Here is a 23,531-nt window from a genome sequence, read left to right as displayed (position 1 = left end):
CGTATGGCGACAGCCGAAACAAGAACTTCCGTATGGTATACGTACCTAAACGAACCATTCGTCCTTCTGACTGGAGGAAATGTCGCTGAAAGGAAAGGAGAAAGGTTGATTTAATAGTCACATAGATTATATATGATTGTACATCTAAAGTAATAATATTACGTTGTGCAGCCGTCGAAATAACTGAAATCAATGGCTTGTGTGTGAAATCTTATGGGACTTAATTGCTAAGGTCATCAGTCCCTAAGCTTACACACTACTTAACCTAAATTATCCTAAGGACAAACACACACACACACCCATGCCCGAGGGAGGCCTCGAACCTCCGCCGGAACCAGCCGCACAAAATCAATGGCTTAAATCACAATCAAACAAGAGTAGATAGCACATGCCCTCTCAATGCTAACAAAATATTGAGATGCACAGTTAAAGCAACTATTAAAATAGGTCTACTGAGAACACTGAAAACAGCACAGCATTGTTGAAACGTGCAACACCGCCTGGATTTTCATTTCTCATTTGTGAATCTAAGTACATCAGGTTGTCTGCCTTGCGGATTTTAATCGATCCTCATCTTGTAACGCCTACTCGTGCCCCCACTTTTTTCTCATGTGGGCCCCATATTCCTTGCAAATTTTCCTGTTTTGAACTGCTGTAAACTATAGACTTATCTGTTTGCCATGTGGGTTACAATGTAATGAAAACGAGCATAAATCAAAAATGTACCAGTGATTTGTTATCATTTAGAAAACTTAATAGCTGTTTAGCATCTATGTCACAAAACAAAAGAGAAAAAAGTATTCTGTGCAGAGGAATACGGGTAGGAAAAAGTGTAATAAAACAGATTTAAATTCGGAAGATAATGATCGGAGAAACGATTAAGTAATTGTTTCTTATTCGTAGAAGCACTCTTAGTAGCAAATAAATGTAACCAAAGAATGTTAGTTGACAATCTGAAACTTACAAACTCTTGTGCAGGTACCACTTTTTCTTCTCCAGTTCCAATGGAGTACTAGATATATGACTAGTCTTCCACCTGTGGACGATTCACAATCATTCTCTTTGTCATACGGCCCAAAAGCAAAAAATTTGGTGCAACCAATGGTTCAAATGGCTCTGAACACTATGGGACTTAACATCTGAGGTCATCACTCCCCTAGAACTGAGAACTACATAAACCTAAGTAACCTAAGGACATCACACACACCCATGCCCAAGGCAGGATTCGAACCTGCGACCGTAGCGGTCGCGAGGTTCCATACTGAAGCCCCTAGAACCGCTCGGCCACACCGGCCGCCGGTGTAACCAATAAAAGAGTCTACGATCACGTATAGTTTTCCAAATTTCGACGGCAAAACCCGACGAAAGAGGAACTGGTATCTTAGTGTCACGCTCTACACCCACCGACTATTGAATCAGTCTCAAGGAAGTCTATCTTAGTCAGCAAAAGTTTTGGCAAGATACTAATTCATTGGAGCGAAACTTCTAGAAATCTGACTTGGTAAAGAATTAACACACTGCAATATACAGTATTATCTTTACATTTATGAGGGCACACACCCAAATAAACGAATGGTTTATGTGGCATGTTTAATTGCGGTTTATCTTTTTGAATAGTGAGCGACGAAACAGAGCGAAGTAAGCGTACCTGGAAACGAACTTGGAAGAAAATAAGTTTGTTAACATAAGCTATAGTATGGTAAATTTATTGCAAGTATTGAACTTCTCAATGGGAGGAATTTTAGATTATGTGGCTCCTTAATTGTTCTAAAGCTTTCGATTGCAAGTAGAGAAATTAATTCTGTACCATTAATCGTATTACAATAAATGGTTTTAAAATAAAAGTGTTATTGCTTCTTATATACATTCACGTTTTAAGTAATACTCCATTAAAAGAATATTTTATTTACTTAAGCGACCGTACATTTCGTGTTTCTGCTTTATATCAACAGAAAATATACCCTAAAGGATATCACACACAGCCAAAAATATTAACTAACTCATTGTGAAATGAGTTCCATTTTATTTTTTAGATTCCTGAAGTCGATGGCACGTTCTGTCAGACTCGTCTTAGGTGTTGTCGTTGTAAGCGACAGCAAGTTAATCTTACTGTTCCGTGCAGCCCAGAAGTCTCAGGACAGCGCTCCGTAAAAGCAGCAAACGTCCTGCCCTCGACGAGGGAGAAAAGAGAAGTAGATAAAACTCAGATTGACTAAGGCTACTCTTTCAGAGGAACCACTCCGGCGTTCACTTTAAGCGATTTAAGGAAAACACGGAAAATACAAATCCGGATCGCCGGGCAAGGATTTAATCCGCCAATCCACACTAAGAATCCAGTGTCTCAGAACTGAGTCACTTCGTTTGCTAGTTTCATAATGTTTGATCTTGTAAAATAAACATTGTGTCTAAGAATTTCATTGTACGAACAGGTGTCTAAATGGGAACGTGTTAAAAAGGTAATCGTCCATAGATGGTGCGGAAAGAGAGACATGTCTAGGTATGCAACCTGCCGTCGAACACGCAACAATTTGACAGAAGCTCTCGCTAGAATGTAATTATAATGTTCGCGGTACTCGTCGAAACGTCTTGGTATGTCAACACTTCACCTGGCTGTAAAGCCGAGGGCTTTTCATCAGTATTGTGTGCCGAGAAAGTATACATTCACACACACAATAGCATGTCTGCTGTTGCCAGTGCCTTGTAGCGAGTGTGATGTCTAGTAAGCTCACCGAGCGAAATACGCTCTGCGACCAAAAAAAACCAGAAAACAAGAAACCCTGATCATAGGGCTCGGTTACAAGCGGGGCGCATCATTGAAGTCAATGAGCCCCATGCAAAATACCTGCCTGGATCCAACACGCCAGTTGGACACAATTTGACACGATATACGATATCCCTCAGGATTCTACCCAGAAAGTCTGTGAATAAATGCTGCTTGCGTAATGGCCAGAGTTGGACCAAGGCGTTATTGCCTTGCTGAGTTTCTGAGGATCTTTCTCTTGAATAAATCATCCAATATTTCTGAAATGGTAATCATTTGTTTGCCCGTACATGTACATCACCGATACTAATTTCCATCCCATTCGGATGAATCCTTCGTAATAGTCTATTTTGTCTGAGATTGTCGTATTGGTACCAGGCGGTCAACACAGCTTACGTATGTGACGGCATTATAAAGTGAGTGTGGCGGTCGGCTGTGTGGAACCAGCGAATGAAGTTGAGTCGATGTGGAGGCAAGACAGAATGGTAGAAAGAAAATATCATGTTTGGTCATGCCTGTGACCAAAACGAGAATGAAGTTCCTCTTGTTGGTGTAGCAACAAGGACTATCCAGCATGTCTATTAGGAGTGGTCCATCAGTCGCAAGCCATGCAACACGACGTAAGAACAGTGTTCGGGAAAATATCGTAACGGAAAGCTAGTTTAGAACAAAAAAACTGTTGTTGGGCATTAGAAATTTTTAATCTTTGACACATGATGTATCTATTCCTGTAATTGTTTTCTTCTACAGGAAGTTAAAAACAAAATAACCTTAAAAAAAGAGAGGGGTCTCGGACGAGAGCCACGCAATGTCAGTGATAAACGGTTTCAAACGCGAAAGGAAGTGCTGCTGTCAGTAAATGTACGTCAGTTTCGGCCAGCTTAGGAGCAGGCATTGAGAAGAGAACTGCATACACCTGACATTTAGAGTAGAATATCTTGCAAAAGGCCTTTGTTCACAGAGGCAGACAAACAGCTTCATATCTCCCACAGTCTAATCAACATAGAATCTGACACCGGCTGTCTGGAAGCCTCTTATGTGGACCGGAATTTCGCGAGGTTTTGGTGAGACGTTCACATTTCCGGAGGGTGCAGTGCAGCTCGGAGGTGATCTTGAGATGTTTTGTCACTCATTCAGTTTACTATGCTTATACCAGTATTCTCAGTGAGAAAGTATCACTCTTCGTCCTAAGTGTTCCTGATAAGAATATTGTGGACAGAGCCGTCATGTAAGAGATCAACACCCGTGTTCAGAAGACCACAGGCGCGCGCACACGTACACACAGGTTCCGGGTGTGTCGAAAACTCAGAAACATTATCGTTTCTCGACTGGTGTACAAAATCACGCGACTTTAATCCCATAGAAAATGTCTGAGACTATTCGAACAGTGGACAAAACGTGGTAGCTGATGACACTTGAGGACCACTTTCCTCTGCGGGCTAACCCTAGCAATGCCGAGGCATTTCCCATAAAACATGTTCCAATTTGGGGGGTGGGGAACGTGGGGGAGCTACATTATCCCTAGCCTAAAAAATTAGAAGTTAAAATTCGTTAACTGTTTTTGGATTATATTAACAGTGTACTTTTTAAAGAGATACTGATGCGTAAGTGGGGTCCATAACCGGAAAATACCTTTTAGCACACTCTTATCAATATCAGCTCACTTTCATTAACGTGTACTACCGGGATTACGACCACCACAAAAAATTTAAAAATGCAAATATCGTGATTGTTCTTTACTTATATTCTCAATACACTTTTCAAACAGATACTGATGTGTAAGTAAGCCCTCAAGCTGAAAATACAGAGCACTACATTCGTAGTATATAGTAACATCCACTCCTGAGACTTAAATGTCCGGGTTAAGTTTTACTGAAAAATTCCTAACATAGAAGAGATATGATAGAAGCATCCTTCGAAAACAATAAATATTTTTTTTCAATATTTTAAAATGTAAAATAACTGACTACGTTACGGCGTAGAAACTGAATTATAATTTGAAGCAGAGAAAATAGCTATTGCACAGAATTTACTGTCGTGACCGGTATCAGAAAATTACGTTGCCATTATCAGATCTTTTGCAATACACTTCACGTAAGATCTGGTGATGGCAACGTAGTTTTCTGATACCGGTCACGACAGTAAATTCTGTGCAACAGCGATCTTGGGTGCCTGAAGTTGCACTTCCGTGTCTACTTAATCTACATCGCCCCCTAACATAACAATGTAAGGCTTATAAGGCTAGACTACCTTCGAGTCCGCTGCTTCGCTCGCTTACATTGTGTGGCCCGCAGAGAGTTTATGGTTTTTGTTTTTAATTAATTGAATTTTTACGTTGCTAACACACTGCAACGCCATCTAAGCTTTTCACGCTAATTATGGCCATATAGGCATAGACTTTTCTGAGTGTAATACTGACCAAAAAGTGATTCTGTTAGCAGGAGTCCAAATTTTTTGTTAATCATGCGTTTTGTTTTCTTGTGGACGTATTTCCATAGTAACTTTCATCCCATAACAAATATTTCTTTATATCTAACTGAGAAGTGAAATACTAATTTTCCTAAACTCAGATTTAAAATCTTTTTAATGTAACGAAAGAGTTCTTTTTTTTTCACTGAAACACTTTTTTTTTTTTAAATTTCTAACCGCGAAGTAAAGTGCTGATTGTCACAGATGTAGCCTTAAAATCCTTTAGTAGTTAATTATTCATTATTTATTTTCAAAAAAACTTTGATCGACGATTGTACCGCATAGTGGTTGAATTACCAAAAATGCTGAAACACGTACTTTTTTTTAATTTCCTGACTGAGAAACCAAATGCCCGTTCTCGTAATTCTAGCTTCAAAATTTCCTTAATGAGGATATACTTTCAGACAGCCATTCATCCCCTATTTCACTCGCTCAGGAGTGAAATTTCGGACAATCCCGTCTTCAACGATACCTACAGTATAAGATCGACACCCTCTCCAAACTTCAACTACTTTTTTTTTTTGTCATCAGTCTACTGAATGGTTTGATGTGGCCCGCCACGAATTCCTTTCCTGTGCTAACCTCTTCATCTCAGAGTAGCACCTGCAACCTACGTCCTCAATCATTTGCTTGACGTATTCCAATCTCTGTCTTCCTCTACAGTTTTTGCCCTCTACAGCTCCTTCTAGTACCATGGAAGTCATTCCCTCATGTATTAGCAGATGTCCTATAATCCTGTCCCTTCTCCTTATCAGTGTTTTCCACATATTCCTTTCCTCTCCTATTCTGCGTAGAACCTCCTCATTCCTTACCTTATCAGCCCACCTAATTTTCAACATTCGTCTATAGCACCACGTCTCAAATGCTTAGATTCTCTTCTGTTCCGGTTTTCCCACAGTCCATGTTTCACTACCATACAATGCTGTACTCCAGACGTACATCCTCAGAAATTTCTGCCACAAATTAAGGCCGGTATTTGATATTAGTAGACTTCTCTTGGTCAGAAATGCCTTTTTTGCCATAGCGAGTGTGCTTTTGATGTCCTCCTTGCTCCGTCCGTCATTCGTTATTTTACTGCCTAGGTAGCAGAATTCCTTAACTTCATTGACTTCGTGACCATCAATCCTGATGTTAAGTTTCTCGCTGTTCTCATTTCTACTACTTCTCATTACCTTCGTCTTTCTCCGATTTACTCTCAAACCATACTGCGTACTCATTAGACTGTTACCGAGCGAGGTGGCGCAGTGGTTAGATACTGGACTCGCATTCGGGACGACGACGGTTCAATTCCGCGTCCGGCCATCCTGATTTAGGTTTTCCGTGATTTCCCTAAATCGCTCCAGGCAAATGCCGGGATGGTTCCTTTCAAAGGGCACGGCCGACTTCCTTCCCCGTCCTTCCCTAATCCGATGAAACCGATGACCTCGCTGTCTGGTCTCCTTCCCCAGACCAACCAACCAACCATTAGACTGTTCATTCCGTTCAGCAGATCATTTAATTCTTCTTCACTTTCACTCAGGATAGCAATGTTATCAGCGAATCGTATCATTGATATCCTTTCACCTTGTATTTTAATTCCACTCCTGAACCTTGCTTTTATTTCCATCATTGCTTCCTCGATGTACAGATTGAAGAGTAGGGGCGAAAGGCTACGGCCTTGTCTTACAGCCTTCTTAATACGAGCACTTCGTTCTTGATCGTCCACTCTTATTATTCCACCTTGGTTGTTGTACATATTGTATATGACCCGTCTCTCCCTATAGCTTACTCCTACTTTTTTCAGAATCTCGAACAGCTTGCACCATTTTATATTGTCGAACGCTTTTTCCAGGTCGACAAATCCTATGAAAGTGTCTTGATTTTTCTTTAGCCTTGTTTCCATTATTAGCCGTAACGTCAGAATTGCCTCTCTAGTTCCTTTACTTTTCCTAAAGCCAAACTGATCGTCACCTAGCGCATTCTCAATTTTCTTTTCCATTCTTCTGTATATTATTCTTGTAAGCAGCTTCGATGCATGAGCTGTTAAGCTGATTGTGCGGTCATTTTCTCACTTGTCAGCTCTTGCCGTCTTCGGAATTGTGTGGATGATGCTCTTCCGAAAGTCAGATGGTATGTCGCCAGACTCATATATTCTACACACCAACGTGAATAGTCGTTTTGTTGCCACTTCCCCTAATGATTTTAGAAATTCTGTTGGAATGTTATCTATCCCTTCTGCCTTATTTGACCGTAAGTCCTCCAAAGCTCTTTTAAATTCCGATTCTAATACTGGATCCCCTATATCTTCTAAATCGACTCCTGTTTCTTCTTCTATCACATCAGACAAATCTTCACCCTCATAGAGGCTTTCAATGTATTCTTTCCACCTATCTGCTCTCTCCTCTGCATTTAACAGTGGAATTCCCGTTGCACTCTTAATGTTACCACCGTTGCTTTTAATGTCACCAAAGGTTGTTTTGACTTTCCTGTATGCTGAGTCTGTCCTTCCGACAATCATATCTTTTTCGATGTCTTCACATTTTTCCTGCAGCCATTTCGTCTTAGCTTCCCTGCACTTCCTATTTATTTCATTCCTCAGCGACTTGTATTTCTGTATTCCTGATTTTCCCGGAACATGTTTGTACTTCCTCCTTTCATCAATCAACTGAAGTATTTCTTCTGTTACCCATGGTGTCTTCGCAGGTACCTTCTTTGTACCTATATTTTTCTTCCCAACTTCTGTGATGGCCCTTTTTAGAGATGTCCATTCCTCTTCAACTGTACTGCTTACTGCGCTATTCCTTAATGCTGTATCTATAGCGTTAGAGAACTTCAAACGTATCTCGTCATTCCTTAGTACTTCCGTATCCCACTTCCTTGCCTATTGATTCTTCCTGCCTACTCTTCACCACTACTGTATTGTGATCTGAGTCTATATCTGCTCCTGAGTACGCCTTTCAATCCAGTATCTGATTTCGGAATCTCTGTCTGACCATGATGTAATCTAATTGAAATCTTCCCGTACCTCCCGGCCTTTTCCAAGTATACCTCCTCCTCTTGAGATTTGTGAACAGGGTATTCGCTATTACTAGCTGAAACTTGTTACAGAACTCAATTAGTCTTTCTCAATTAGTCATTCCTTGTCCCAAGTTCATATTCTCCTGTAACCTTTTCTTCTACTCCTTCCCCTACAACTGCATTTCAGTCGCCCGTGACTATTAGATTTTCGTTCCTCCTTTACGTACTGCATTACCCTTTCAATATCCTCATACACTTTCTCCATCTGTTCATCTTCAGCTTGCGACGTCGACATGTATACCTGAACCATCGTTGTCGGTGTTGGTCTGCTGTCGATTCTGATTAGAACAACCTGGTCACTGAACTGTTCACAGTAACACACCCTCTGCCCTACCTTCCTATTCATAACGAATCCTACACCTGTTATACCATTTTCTGCTGCTGTTGATATTACCCGATACTCATCTGACCAGACATCCTTGTCTTCCTTCCACTTCACTTCACTGACCCCTACTATATCTAGATTGAGCCTTTGCATTTCCCTTTTCAGATTTTCTAGTTTCTAGCTTCTGACATTCCACGCCCCGACTCGTAGAACTTCATCCTTTCGTTGATTATTCAATCTTTTTCTCATAGTAACCTCCCCCTTGGCAGTCCCCTCCCGGAGATCCGAATGGGGGACTATTCCGGAATCTTTTGCCAATGGAGAGATCATCATGACACTTCTTCAAATACAGGCCACATGTCCTGTGGATACACGTTACGTGTCTTTAATGCAGTTGTTTCCATTGCCTTCTGCATCCTCATGTCGTTGATCATTGCTGATTCTTCCGCCTTTAGGGGCAATTTCCCACCACTAGGACAAGAGAGTGCCCTGAACCTCTATCCGCTCCTCCGCCCTCTTTGACAATGTCGTTGGCAGAATGAGGCTGACTTCTTACGCCGGAAGTCTTCGGCCGCCAATGCTGATTATTTATAAAAATTTAGGCAGTGGCGTGGACCGAACCCAGGACCAACGACGTTTTGATTATGAATCAAAGACGCTACCCCTAGACCACGGGTATATGTTCAACTACTAGTCACTCGTTAAAGTGAAAATACGATCTTCTCTGGAACAACAGTAACTTTCCCATGCGTTTAAAATAACATAGTGTAACTTATTTATTTTTCGATACCTAAAGAATTAATTTAATGCAGTCAAACACTGTACAAATTAGTTAATAGAATCAAACATCAATCAATTTATAAACTGTACTACAAAGACTCTAAAGTTTCAACTATTATTGCACTTAAGGAAATGAATTTACAAACCGCATGCAATGTTACGCTTACTTATTAGTGCAATCTAATGACTGGTGACACTTTGTATTACATATCAGCTAGTTTTTGTGACAAGCACACCTATCTGTGGTACATTTAGACGCGCAGTCGCGTTTTCTGAAACATTACCGAATACCAAGGAATTGTTTTATTGCTATTTGACATACATATACCTCTATATCTTTCGTTAAAAACCTCTCTTTGCGAAAATCGAATTCAGATTTGTCATAAAACTGTTTTAAACAGCCGACCCATTTTAGCACCAAGTTTATAAAAATCATCCCTTGTTTTAATAAGAACCGCAACTAAACTCGAACGGGCAACTATTTGTGCTCTGTCTACGTTGGGTACTTTCATTTTCACAGTGATGCCAACGACATTTGGGTGCTTTGCATTAGATACTGTTTACATTTTCTTTGTTGGCTTTTCTAAATCTTTCTTGGCTTCTTCATGCTCAATACATTTTTCCTATACCCTTCCCCCTTAGGATTAACACAGTCTAGTCACATTAATGTAACCATTGCCAACATTCGACGTCAGTGTGCTATAACCGCTCACAGGCGGTAGGTGGCTGCATTAACGGTGGAGGGGGGCGTGGAAAACATTGCAGTCGTTGTCGTGAAGCGGGAGCTGAGCTATCTATCTGACGTCCAAAGGTCATGATAATTTGCTTTTGGGCCAAGGGAAAGCCTTTTCGAAACGGATAAGTTTGTGAACTGTTGGCACGCCGCCATGCTTAAAGTACACCTCGCATGGCAGCTGCAGTGCACCGCGGACCATAAATGAGAGAAGTTGACAACGGTTGTTGAGATGTGTGCGGGAGAACAGACGTGAAACTGCTGAGCAACTGACCACCCAGGTTTCCTGGTGTGTCCTCAAAGGCCATTCAGCGAATGTTGCTGCGTGTGGACCTCCGTAACAGGTGCGGTGTTTATGCTTTCACGGTGACTGTTGTTCATTGGCGACGAAGGCTGCAACTGGACATCTATTGACGGGCGCCAGTTGTCCATCCCAGATGAATCACGTTTTATCCTCCGTCGGCGTGAAACGTCAGAAAGCAAAGACTCTGCAACAATTGTCAGACGGATCCACGCCGCAGGAGGGAGCATTATGGTCTGCGGAATTTTTTCGTGGCAGTCTCTGTACAGCACAATGTATCAACACAAGTATCCATCTATCCCTGGGGATCGTGTCCACTCCTGCACACAGTTCGCTTTTCCTCGGCACGATGGCATCTACCTGCACGACAATGCAACGTGTCACACAGCTCGCAATGTACATGCGTGGTTCGAAGAGCACCAGGATTTTACCGTATTCCCTTGGATTCAAACCCAATCGTAATTCTATGGGAACATCTCGATCTGCGTGTACGCACCATGGATTCTCAACCGCGAAACCTAGCGCAACTGGCAACGTCACGGGAGTCATAATGACTCCACACCGCTCTAAGTACCTTCTGGAACCTCACTGTCTTTCTTTCTGCAGGCTAGCAGCGGTCAACGCTGGAGAATGTGATTACTCAGGCTTTTGACACGTGGTCATGTTAATGTGACTGGACATACTATTTCACCACAAGTTACGTCAACAAACGTATCACACGATTTACATTTATGAGCACCTGATGATGCTTTTGAGCGAACAATACAGTCCACGCCTTGTACAGTCCTCTTTTCAGGCTCTGTACAAAACTATGATGGCAAGTCTGCTGAAGCTGAGGGTAACTCAGTGATGACTTCTCCAACATGCAGCGGTGATTCCTTGGAGGTGCAGGATAATTTCATAACTGTATTCTCAATCAACGGTGTAGAAGGCAGTTTAAGATTCTCTCGATAAATTCTTATATTGCTTGATTCTCTAGGAGCAGGTGATAACGGAATATTTTCTTGACTAAGATTTAACTGTGATCCTATAGTCACAGTCTCTTGTGAATCTTCTAATTTTTGAAGATCTTCTTCAGTATTTATCAAATGTAATACACTTTGTGCTATAATACAAGGAGACAGTCCCATTTTTGCGGGATAGCCGAACATGACTTGGTATGGGCTTCATTTAATCGCGGAACGATAGGCACGATTTTTCATGAAGTGTACAAATCGTACGTCCTCACTCCACTTGTTAGTCTCATTATCAGACAGTCAAGTAGTGAGTATATTTTCAGGTTTTTGTTTCGCTCGTTCTGCACTTCATTGACTTTGGTTGCGTCTATGTTGCCCGTGTGCTTACAAGTTCTTCGATTTCATATACAAAATTCGCCTCCATTTCCAGAACGCAAAATACTTGTTTCGTCAAAAAGCAGAAAAATATCAAACAAGTTATAGGCTACTTCATTCGCCCGTTTCGATTGAGCGGTTTCAGTATAACAAATTTTGTTAAGTGGTCTTGCTATACGAGAAGAAACTTATGTATTCAGTCTGGTTGGGATTGGTAATCGATGAGATCCACCTGGTATCTGTTGCTGAAATGCGATGAAATAATCGGCTTTACAATAATCCCTTTTTTCACCTTTTTTGACAAGGTTTGTATAGATCCTAAAACAGTTTTGTCTGGGATTTCCGGGCGGGAAGGCGTGCCGGTCCCCGGCGTGCCGGCCAGTCTGTGGATGGCAGGCCGCGCGGGTAGCCGCGAGGTCTGGGGCGACTTGCCACGGTTCAGGCGGCTTCCACCATCGGACGTTCGAGTCCTCCCTCTGGCATGGGTGCGTGTGTTGTTCTCAGCGTAGGTTAGTTTAAGTTAGAGTAAGCAGTGTGTAAGCCTAGAGACCGATGGCCTCTGCAGTTTGGTCCCATAGGAACTTACCACGAATTTCCAAATTTCCTTTTTGCCACTGCTAGTCTGCTTTTGATGTCCTCCTTGCGTCGTCCGTCATGGATTATTTTGCTGCCTAGGTAGCAAAATTCCTTAACTTCATCTACTTCGTGGCCATTAATTCTGATGTTAAGTTTCTCGCTCTCCTCATTTCCGCTACTTTTCATTTTTTTCGTCTTTCTTCGATTTACAGTCCATATTTTGTACTCAGTAGACTGTCCATTCCTGTCAGCAGATCTTGTAATTCTACTTCACTTTCGCTGAGGATAGCAATGTCATCAGCGAATCTTACGATTGATATCATTTTACCTTGAATTTTAATTCCACCCACGAACATGTCTTATATTGCTTTTTTGATAGCAAGATATAACAGTAGCGGTGAAAAACTGTATTCCTGTCTTACACCCTTTTTCATCTGAGCACTTCGTTCTTGGTCTTCCGCTCTTATTATTCCCTTTTCACTTCTGCACAAGTATATTACCCGTCTCTCCCTATATCTTACCTCTATTTTCCTCACATTTCGAACAGCTTCCACCATTTCACATTTTCGAACCCTTTTTCCAAGTCGACAGTTCCTATGAACGGGCCTTGATTTTTCTTTAGTCCTTCTTCCATTATCAACCACAACGTCGGAACTGCCTCTCTGGTGCCTTTAGCTTTCCTAAAGCCAAACTGATTGACATCCAGCACATATTCTTTATCAATCTCCTGTATAGTATTCTTGCCAGCCACAATCAGGACTGCATACGACCGAGGCACACAGGGCCAACACCCGGCATCATGGTGTGGGGAGCGATCTCCTACACTGGCCGTACACCACTGGTGGTCGTCGAGGGGACACTGAATAGTGCACGGTTCATCCAAACTGTCATCGAACCCATCGTTCTACCATTCCTAGACCGGCAAGGGAACTTGCTGTTCCAACAGGACAATGCACGTCCGCATGTATCCCGTGCCACCCAACGTGCTCTAGAAGGTGTAAGTCAACTACCCTGGCCAACAAGATCTCCGGATCTGTCCCCCATTGAGCATGTTTGGGACTGGATGAAGCGTCGTCTCACGCGGTCTGCACGTCCAGCACGAACGCTGGTCCAACTGAGGCGCCAGGTGGAAATGGCATGGCAAGCCGTTCCACAGGGCTAAATCCAGCATCTCTACGATCGTCTCCATGGGAGAATAGCAGCCTGCATTGCTGCGAAAGGTGGATATACACTGTACTAGTGCCGACATTGTGCATGCTCTGTTGCCTGTGTCTATGTGCCTGTGGTTCTGTCAGTGTGATCATGTGATGTATCTGACCCCAGGAATGTGTCAATAAAGTTTCCCCTTCCTGGGACAATGAATTCACGGTGTTCGTATTTCAATTTCCAGGAGTGTAATTCCACAAGTTTGAGAGTAAAATAATCGAGACATACAAAACACAGCTGAAGGAAAGGAGAAAACCACAAGAATGACAGAAGGGCAACAAACACTAAAATGGACAAACTCGGACAAGAAAAGCACACAGAGATGCAACAAACATGTAGAAGAGATCAAAACAAGAGAGCAGATTACCATGGCTGGCTGACCATGGGAATAAAAAGGGGAAGCCAGCCACTCTGCAACACATTAAAACCTCCACCCTAAAAGCACTTGGCTGAAGGACACTGAGGGACGAAGGACATGCGCTAAAACTTAGATCAAATGACAAAACTCACCCTCACGAATAAAACGTAAAACTAAAGCTGCTGCTGAGGCATTGTCGCCCAACAACGAAGGTAGGGTGCTGGGAAAGTTAAAAGTCCACCGCAGAGCGGCTAAAAGTGGGCAGTCCAGCAAGAGGTGGACGAGCGTCATTTGTGAGCCACAGCGACACCTAGGTGGGTCCTCGCGACGAAGGTAATCATGCATTCGATACGTATGGCCAATGCGGAGCCGACAGAGGACAACTGATTCCCTGCGAGAGGACCGCATGGAAGACTTCCACACATTAGTAGTCTCCATAAAGACACGCAGTTTGTTATGCGTACTGCTATGCCACTCCGTCTCATAAAGCCGAATTACCCTGCGGCGTAAGACAGAAGGCAGGTCAGTTTCGGAGATGCCCATCTCCACAAGCGGTTTCGGCTTGGCCTGTTTCACCAGCCTGTCGTCAAGTTCGTTGCCTGGGATTCCTTCGTGTCCTGGCGTCCACACAAACACCACTGAGCGGCGGGACCATTCCAGGGCATAGATGGACTCCTGAATGGACGCTACCAAACGATGGCGAGGGTAGCACTGGTCGATAGTTTGTAGGCGGCTCAAGGAGTCAGTACACAGGAGAAATTATTCGCCAGGGCATGAGCGGATGTGCTCAAGAGCACGAGATATGGCCGCCGCATCTGCAGTAAAAACACTGTAGCCATCTGGCAAGGAGTGCCGTTCAATACGTCCTCCACGAAAATACGCAAAGCCTACGTGACCATCAGCCATCGAGCCGTCCACTTCATGGCCCCGGTACATGTCGAGAGTCGAGAGAAAGTGATAGCGGAGACCCACAGAGTAACGCAGTCCTTAGAGCCATGGGGAAGGTCCAAAAGAATCAGCTATCTAGGTGTAAGTCATGGAGGTGTATGTGAATGGACCTTGAGAAGTGGTGGTTACGGGAAAGACTTCAGACAGAAGGGACCAGACGTGAGCCGCCAATCGTAAGCCCTGACCCGGGCCTCCAATGCGGGAGATGAACTGCCAGGGTTGGGAAAAGGAGACGGTAATTCGGATGTGCAGGAGAACTACGAAGGTGTGAAATGTAACTGGCGAGCGGTTGTGCATGCCCAACCTTCAGTGGAGGTACTCTGGCCTCCACCAGGACACGTATCACTGGACTCATTCTAAAAGCTCCCGTCACTAGGCGAACACCACAGTGGTGCACTGGGTCACGTAAACGCAATGCTGAGGGTGCTACCAAACCGTAAACCAGACTCCCATAGTCAAGGAGGGATTGGACAAGGTCTCTGTAGAGCTGCAGCAGCGTAGGGCGATCAGCACCGCAGTTGCTCAGGCAGCGGAGGGCATTGAGGTGCTGCCAGCACTTCCGCTTAAGCTGACGAAGGTGAAGTAGCCAAGTCAATTGGGCATCGAAAACCAGTTCTAAGAATCGATACGTCTCCACTATAGTGAGTGGATCATGATTAAGGTAAAGTTCTGGTTGTGGATGAAAGGTGTAACGCCGACAGACAAGCATGACACTGTCGCGAATGATAGCAAACAGGGTTAAAAATCAAATATGACCTAGGCTTGGAAATTCTTGCTACCAGCGAGATGGATGTGACCGGACGTAGCTAACGTGAAATGTTTACCTTGCTAACAAGAGCGGACTATGCCGCATCACGAGGCTCGAGAGCCGTCACAAGACGCACGCCTTGGACACAGCGAACATAGTGGAGTACGGCCTGTTAGTCACAGAGGCATCACGTGCTGCCGTGTGACACACACGCAATGCTCGAGAGTAGTGGAAACTTTTAGAACAAGTGGTGCCGGGTGCACTACCGCCTATAAAAAGGCTACCCGCTATAGTGTTTGAAGAGTGATGGAAGTGATGGAGCAGCTGGTCAGTCAGTCAGATATGGTTTAGCTGGGGTTAAGATACTGTGAGATTGTAGTGCAGTGCTGCGTAACCACGAGGGGACTTAGACTCATTTCCATGTAGTCAACACTTAGTCTGGTGCGCCCGCCTCTGCTATATTGGGACGTAGACTCAGGCAGCTTTGAGAAGTTACACTACTAAGACGGTAGTCAGTAAACTTTGTATGTAGAACTGTTTATAAAAGGGATATGCCAGGGGTGCTTCCAGTGTACATATATTCATGCATTGATTTATGGTTTCATCCAGTGTACCCTGAGATCCCAGCCGAGTTCCCTGTTCTAACTCACCCTACAACCCTTTTTTCAGTGAAGCAAGTACACAGAAGGCAGCCCACGACTGCGAGATCTTCTGCCAAGCAAGTTCTTTGACGAGCATTCTTGCAGTCCTCCCACTCCCTCTCAGGACTTGTCAGTGCGACATGACAACACACGACTTCGCGGCTGAAAACTTGAAGCCGACTGGAAGCCGTGGGCTGGAGCCCATGACTGCACCTTGTGGATAGCTCCCTGTAGGCCCCGCTCAGAAACACCCGTACTGAAGGAGCAGTACGAAATGCAGAAGTCATCCGCATACAGAGAAGGTGAGCCCGACGGCCTTACAGATGCTGCTAGACTGTTAATTGCCACACTCAATATGGGGCCCTGCGGAACGCCATTCTCCTGAATACGGGGGGAACTATGGGAGGCACCAAACTGGACATGGAAAGTATGGAGCGACAGGAAGTTTTGTATAAAAATCGGGAGTGGGCCATGGAGACCCCACACAAACAATGTAGCAAGGATATGATGTCACCAGGGCATGTCACATGCTTTAGGTAAGTCAAAAACGACGGCAACCAGGTGTTGGCGTCTCTTCCGATGGCAGACTCGAGGGACACAAGATTATCAGTGGTAGATAGACCCTGGTGGAAGCCGCCCTGACATGGAGCCAGTAGGCCACGTGACTCCAGGACCTAACCCAACTGCCAACACACCATACGTTCCAACAGCTTACAAAGAAATTTGGTGAGGCTGACGGGCAAGTCGCTATCAACATCAAGCGGGTTTTTATCGGGTTTGAGCACCGGAATGATGGCGTTCTCCCGCCATAGCAATGGAAAGACGCCAGCACACCAGATCCATATGAATATGACGAGGTGACATCGTTTGTAGTCGGACGAGAGATGTTTGATCATCTGACTGTGGATCCGATCCGGCCCAAGAGCTGTGACGGGGCAATGTGCAATGGCTGAGGAGCTCTCACTCTGTAAATGGAATGAGTAGTGAACGAGAGGATGCGAAAGGCTGAGGGGGGGGGGGGGGGGGGGGGTAGTTCTCTGACGCAGAGGCTGAAGCATAGTGCTCCACAATCGCTTCGCGTTTGCGTCGGTAGATAACACGCCATTGATGTTAACGCCAGGGACACCTTACTGTCTTTCGCTGGGGCCCCTTAAAGAACGAAGGATTGCGTTTTCGGCCGAAGAAACGATCGTTGTAGTGACCTGCTGAATGACAACATCGATGGCACCATGTGGGGGAGATTCAGCAGTGACAGCAGAGGTGAAGGCTTCCCAGTCTGCTTTATTTAAGGTCATCTGGGCAAGCGTACAGGTTGTCATGTGCTCTCCAGTGGATAGATGGGAGAAGGCCAGGACTGCAGATCGAGAGATCAATGGCCGAATGTGTGCCATGTGCTACGCTGAAAAGTGTGGGGGCACCTGTATTTAAGAGGCAGAGGTCGATTTGTGACCGTAAATTGTCAACCTCCCTACCTCAGCCAGTAAGCATGGCCCCACCCCACAAGGAATTACTGTTGTCATAGCGGCAGTGAAGGTTGACGTCATATGCAGGATGTAGTACCTCATATTTTCTCTTAGCCTCAGTGTAGGTCACTCAGTGCACGGTCTTGTATTCCATTATTTTTCTTTCTTGCTGGAGAATCCTCCAATCTGGTGAGCAAGGCGAATGGTGCTCTCCGCAGTTGACATAGATGGGAGGCTGGGCTCAGGGAGTATTAGGATGTGAAGGACGTCCACAATCCCGACAGATGACGCAGGAAGTACAGTGGGAAGACATATTGCCGAACTTCCAGCACTTAAAGCACCGCATTGGACGAAGGATATATGGCTTTACATCACAGTGGTATACCATTAACTTCTCTGGTAATGTGTCCACTTAAAGGCCTAGGCGAAGGCACAGGGGGGAACCTGATTATCCCTCGGACCCCCGTGCATGCGCTGGACGAAATGGACACCTTGTGCTCTAAATCGGAGCGCAGCTCATCGTCAGACTGCAAAAGAAGGTCCCTGTGAAATATGATACCCTGGACGATATTTAAGCTCTTATGGAGCGTGGACGAAACAGAAACATCCCCTAGCTTGTCACAGGCGAGTAGTGCCCGTGATGGGTAGAGGATGCTGTTTTGATCAAGACCAACCCTGACCGCATTTTGGACAAGCCCTCCACCTGCCCAAATGCTCCTCTAAATGCTCCACAAAAAACCGAGATTTCGTTGACAAGAAAGATTCCCCATCAACTCTCGTACATACGAGGTATCAGAATGAATAAGCTTCACTGTCATCCTTATCCTGGCGTTCCTCCCATGGTTTGCCCGGGGGGGGGGGGGGGGGCACGATATGGGGTCATATTTCTTAGTATTGAAATTGGAACTTGACTGGTTAGAAACTGCTGTTGTTTGACCACCAGCAAGAGATTACGTACTACAATTCATCACGTGCCCTGATCCCACCCACTCCATCTAGGGGACCTCCCCACAGGCGCCACCCAGCTGCAGCAAAGGCCACCTGGCAGGATGGCCATTGCCGGGAGTCCCAATGCCCCAGGGTGATGTGGAGATAACGGAGCAGGCAGCAGAGAGCGATCCCTGTGTGGTCAGGGGGCTATAACCGACAGGGTACATGGCAGTCCCACCACAATGGACTCGCTATTGTGCTGGATATCAGGCGCAAGCGAGCTAAGAACATTATAGTCGACAGCGCAGAAAGCGATACCGCACAGAGGATGGAGGAAAACTCACCCAGGAGGGCCACCTCCCCAGTAGCTAGAGAATGATCCATGTCGACGAAGGATGCGAGAGGTCTCGGCGCATGATAGACACTATGCACCATGTAAGGCACCCTTCCCCAATTGACTCGCTCTTCGGGAAAATTTTGAAAAATGGAGGTCAAACCGCATAAAGGCCGAAATGTATGAGACTCCTTTTAGTTGCCTCTTACGACAAGCAGGAATACCTTCGGCCCATCCTAACCCCCCGAGTCGCAGAGGGGTTTTAAATTCTGATTCTAATACTCGATTCCCTATCTCTTGTATATCGACTCGTGTGTCTCGTTCTAATACATTAAATACGTCTTCTTCTATCACGCCATCAGACAAATATCTCCACTCATAGAGGCCTTCAATGTGCTCTTTCCATCTATCTGCTCTCTCCTCTGCATTTAACAGTGGAATTCCCGTTGCATTCTTAATGTTACGACACCTGCTTTTATTTTAACCGAAGGTTGTCTTGACTTTGATCATTGCTGATTCTTCCGCCAATGTAGGCAGTTTCCCATCCCAAGCCCTGAACCGCTATGCGCTCTTCCATCATTTAAGTCAAGGCCGCTAACAGAATAAGGGTGACTTCTTATGCCGGGACTCTGATATTTTTACAAGACGGCTGAGGTCCATCTTAGACTACATATAATGCTAAAGAATTAACCTCTTTGAAACTTCCTGCCTGATTAAAACTGTGTGCCGGACCGAGACTCGAACTCGGGATCTTTGCCTTTCGCGGGCAATTACTCTGCCAACTGAGCTACCCAAGCAAGACTCAAGCCCCGTCCTCACACCTTTACTTCTGCCAGTATCTCATCTTCTATCATCCAGACTTTACAGAAGCTCTCCTACGAGTCTCCATCCGGCACTCAGTTTTAATCTGCCAGGAAATTTCATGTCAGGGCACACTCCGCTGAAGAGTGAAAGTCTCGTTCTGAACTAACCTCTTTGCGTAATTTGACTGGGTTAAAGGAAGTGTGTAGTGTTTAATCTTTGACCGTGTACTGGAGTGTGGCGACAGCATGGCCGTTCTTCCGATAGTTATGCGTATGGTCGCTATGCCAAGGACTGTCCAAAACAAGTGACCCCTTGTTTCTGTGATCAACGCTGTCCGAAATATTACCTCTGAAAACTCGTAGTTTCGCGCACGGCTTTGGTACCGTGCACGGACCGATTGAAACTCCGAAAGAGGTCGTTCCATGAAGCGTGTGGCAGCGTATTACTTCATTCCATATGCATTTCATGGAAATAGAAAACCTTGAGAAGTTAGAGTTGACACAGAGGTTTACCGACAACCAATCTTCCCTCTGGTGATAATGGCGGTCGCAGAGACGTAGTAGTCGTAAGGGCCCGGGTTCAATTCCAGGCTGTTGCATGAGGTTAAACCGGCCCTTCCAAGGCGCGCCTCTTCAAACGTCTCAGTGTTCAGACGTCCGGCAGTGTATTTTTCCACTAAACGTGATAAATAAATACGGAATACAAAAAATAGTAACTAATATAAGAAATACAAACGCAGCGTAATCAACATAAATCACCCGACGGTGAACTGGACTGCAATACGGGAGACTAATTCTTATGAGGGAAGACCATGACCTCGAACACTCAGAACTGCTAAAAATGTCCTTATAATTCCAAAAAACAGTGGTATGAGCCATTCGTTTGCAAAATTGCGCATCTTATCATGACAGACGTTTGGATCATAACTTGTTCAAGGGCTAAGAGAGGAACCTAGATAACACTCAGGGACAGAATATCGGTATAATAGCACCAAAAACACGCATAATTCAGTGTCGTGACTTAGAGCTATATGTCCTTCAGTTTAAAATAATTATACCACCTTGGCAAAAGCTTTTCCGAATACGTGCTGGTGTTGCACACCTGCTCAGCTACGAAGTACATTCGTCAGGTTTAAATGAAAAGGTCAAAGTAAAGTGGAACACAAAAGTACGCACTCCTGACATTTTTTCGTATTTAACATCGCTTCTGTATTCAAGCAGTCCAGCATCAAACGCCAGGTTTGGAAATGTACAGGGACTGGCCATAGTTATGGAAATACTAGAAACACTGCATATTACCCTGCCCAACAAGGTGCAAGAAGCTCAGTTGCATTCAAAATAGCTTCCACGCGTCTCAGAATGGATGGACATACGCCCTTCATGGTTTCCAAGGAAATCGCACACCACTGTTCTGCAAAACAGTTGCAAGTTCAGGTAACGATGATGGGGATGGACAGCGTTCACGAAAAATTACGTCCAGACTATTCCATAAAGGCTCAATAATGTTGAGATATGGTGGCTGTGGCGGCCAGAGCACATGCGACAATTCATGCTGGTGCGCACGAAACGAATCCTGGACAACGCGAGTTCTGTGAACAGGGGCTCTGTCGTCTTGGAACACAGCATCACGATTGGGAAGGACCTGGTCACTCAAAATGGGCACATTATCTTTGGCAGTAGCGCAGCTTTGCAGATTAACCAAGGGGGCGCCTTGTGCATATTGGGATAAACAAATAAATGTCATGTGGCTAGGGCCTCCCGTCGGGTAGACCGTTCGCCGCGTGCAACACTTTCGATCTGACGCCACTTCGGCGACTTGCGCGTCGATGAGGATGAAATGATGATGATTAGGTCAACACAAGACCCAGTCTCTGAGCGGAGAAAATCTCCGACTCAGCCAGGAAATGAACCCGGGCCCTTAGAATTGATATTCTGTCGCGCTGACCACTCAGCTACGGGGGCGGACCATATTTGGATGAAAGCTCGGCCAAAAGTTGGAAACAGTGTGAAGCAAGATTCATCCGACTTTCTTCCATTGTTCCATAGTCAATGTTTTATGCCTACGGCACCCCCTTTTCTTCTTCGAGCATTTGCATCACTAATGTGTGGTTCTGGAATTTCAGATCGGAGTGTAACTCCCAGGGTATGAAGCTCAGTCCGTGTTGTTTTTGTGCTGACGGGCTTCACAAGACGGAAGAATCGGCAATGATCAACGGCGTGAGGATGCAGTAGACATCGGAAACTGCTGTATTAATTCTGCAGTGACCTTTGCAGCTGTCGTCTTCTTGTTTTTCTTCAAAATCACTCAGTACACACTTCCGACCTCGTTGTAACTTACTGAGCGATGTTTTTCCGCTTTCGATGTATCCGGTGTAAATCTTCGATGAGGGGGTGTTGAAACACTAAAAATTTCGGTTCCTTGGTTACGGAAGCACCCACCATGCACGCGCCACCAGTTTTCTCACTCTAGAATTCACTTATCTCCCTCATAACTACACAGAGCCCTGTTCTGACGACGAATGACGCTTTAAACGTATTGAGCACGTTGCACAGTGGTGTTCGTGGTCCAATACACTGTCGCAGGCCTGGCGTTCAAGCTTACACTTCTCGCGGTGCTTCCGTATTACTCTCCAATCCCGTAATTGGTGTGGCGTTTGACAGTGGTTTGCTTGTATGCAAAAATGATGCAGACTGTGAAAAACTGGCCTTCGTCAGAAGTGCACACTGTACTGTTCCACTTTGCTTTGACCATTTCACTTAAAAAAATATTCCAGCCTATAGTGCACAAAATATTTTATTATTTAGGACAACTTGCATCGACAGACTTTGCTGTCATATTCAGGTCTTAAAATACTTTTGCTGTAAAACGTGTTTATTTTACCTTCAAACCTCACGCCAAGGTGTCAAGCTCATAAAAATCGGCACATTATAAAAGTTTATCATAACAAAATAACAGTATTTAAAAACATAAAGCACCTTGTATGTAAATCATTCACAGATACTTGATACATCACAAAAACACAGAACACAGTACTTTGTTTACATGAGCTGGACATATTTATTTTAAAACCAATAACAAAAAGATTTTCAAGACCTGAAGATGACAGCAAAGGATGTTAAATGTTTCTTTTAGCAAGTAAAACAGATCGCGTCTTCAGTAGTCTCACAATGAGGAAATTCAATCATTTCATTGAAATCTCTCACCTGCAGTTTGAGGGCCGAATAGCTTTGCAACACCATGACGTTAGCAGAAAAAAGTTTGTAGCTCACATAGCGCAATTATTTTATGGATAGAGAAATATGGCGATAAGTCACGGCATTGAATTGTGTATGTATTTTTTGGTCCTGTTATACCAATTTCTTTTTTCTTCGCATTACCGAAGTTCCTCTCTTAGACCTTGAACTGGTGATCACCCAAGTGTCTCTCGAGGCGAGGCGAGCAGCTTTGCACGCGAATGGCTCCTACCGTTGTTTTTGGAATGAGCGATTTATATTCTAAAAACATTTTCGCGAGGTTGTGACAGGTGAAGTTATCACACTTCCCTTGTTAGTGTGCCTATACGGCAAGTAAGGAGCTCTTCTGGGAGAGGTCACTTCTCCCAACTCATGCATTACCGTACTTTACAGACTATAAAATGCACTTTTTTAAAAAAAAATTCATCAAAATGTCCAGCTTTTGATTTAAAACTCCTGCCAGCCTCAAAAATGGCCGTATATTCGATGCAGCGCGAGACATATCTATATCTGGCAGCATTGGATTCAATTAT

General features: G+C 44.5%; 1 protein-coding gene across 1 annotated transcript in view; it reads right to left on the bottom strand.

The window, feature by feature from the left end:
- The window catches only part of LOC124615554, a 196,943-nt gene that overhangs the window by 2,898 nt on the left and 170,514 nt on the right, over positions 1-23,531 (bottom strand). Inside the window, exon 8 of the mRNA XM_047143530.1 lies at positions 46-85. Coding sequence (XP_046999486.1) covers positions 46-85 — 40 coding nt within the window. The remainder of the gene's footprint in view (positions 1-45; positions 86-23,531) is intronic.

The sequence above is a fragment of the Schistocerca americana genome, chromosome 5 (genome assembly GCF_021461395.2).
Source record: "Schistocerca americana isolate TAMUIC-IGC-003095 chromosome 5, iqSchAmer2.1, whole genome shotgun sequence".
NCBI lineage: Eukaryota > Metazoa > Arthropoda > Insecta > Orthoptera > Acrididae > Schistocerca > Schistocerca americana.
Note: the sequence above shows the minus strand (reverse complement) of the source record. Positions and strands in the feature narration are given on the sequence as shown.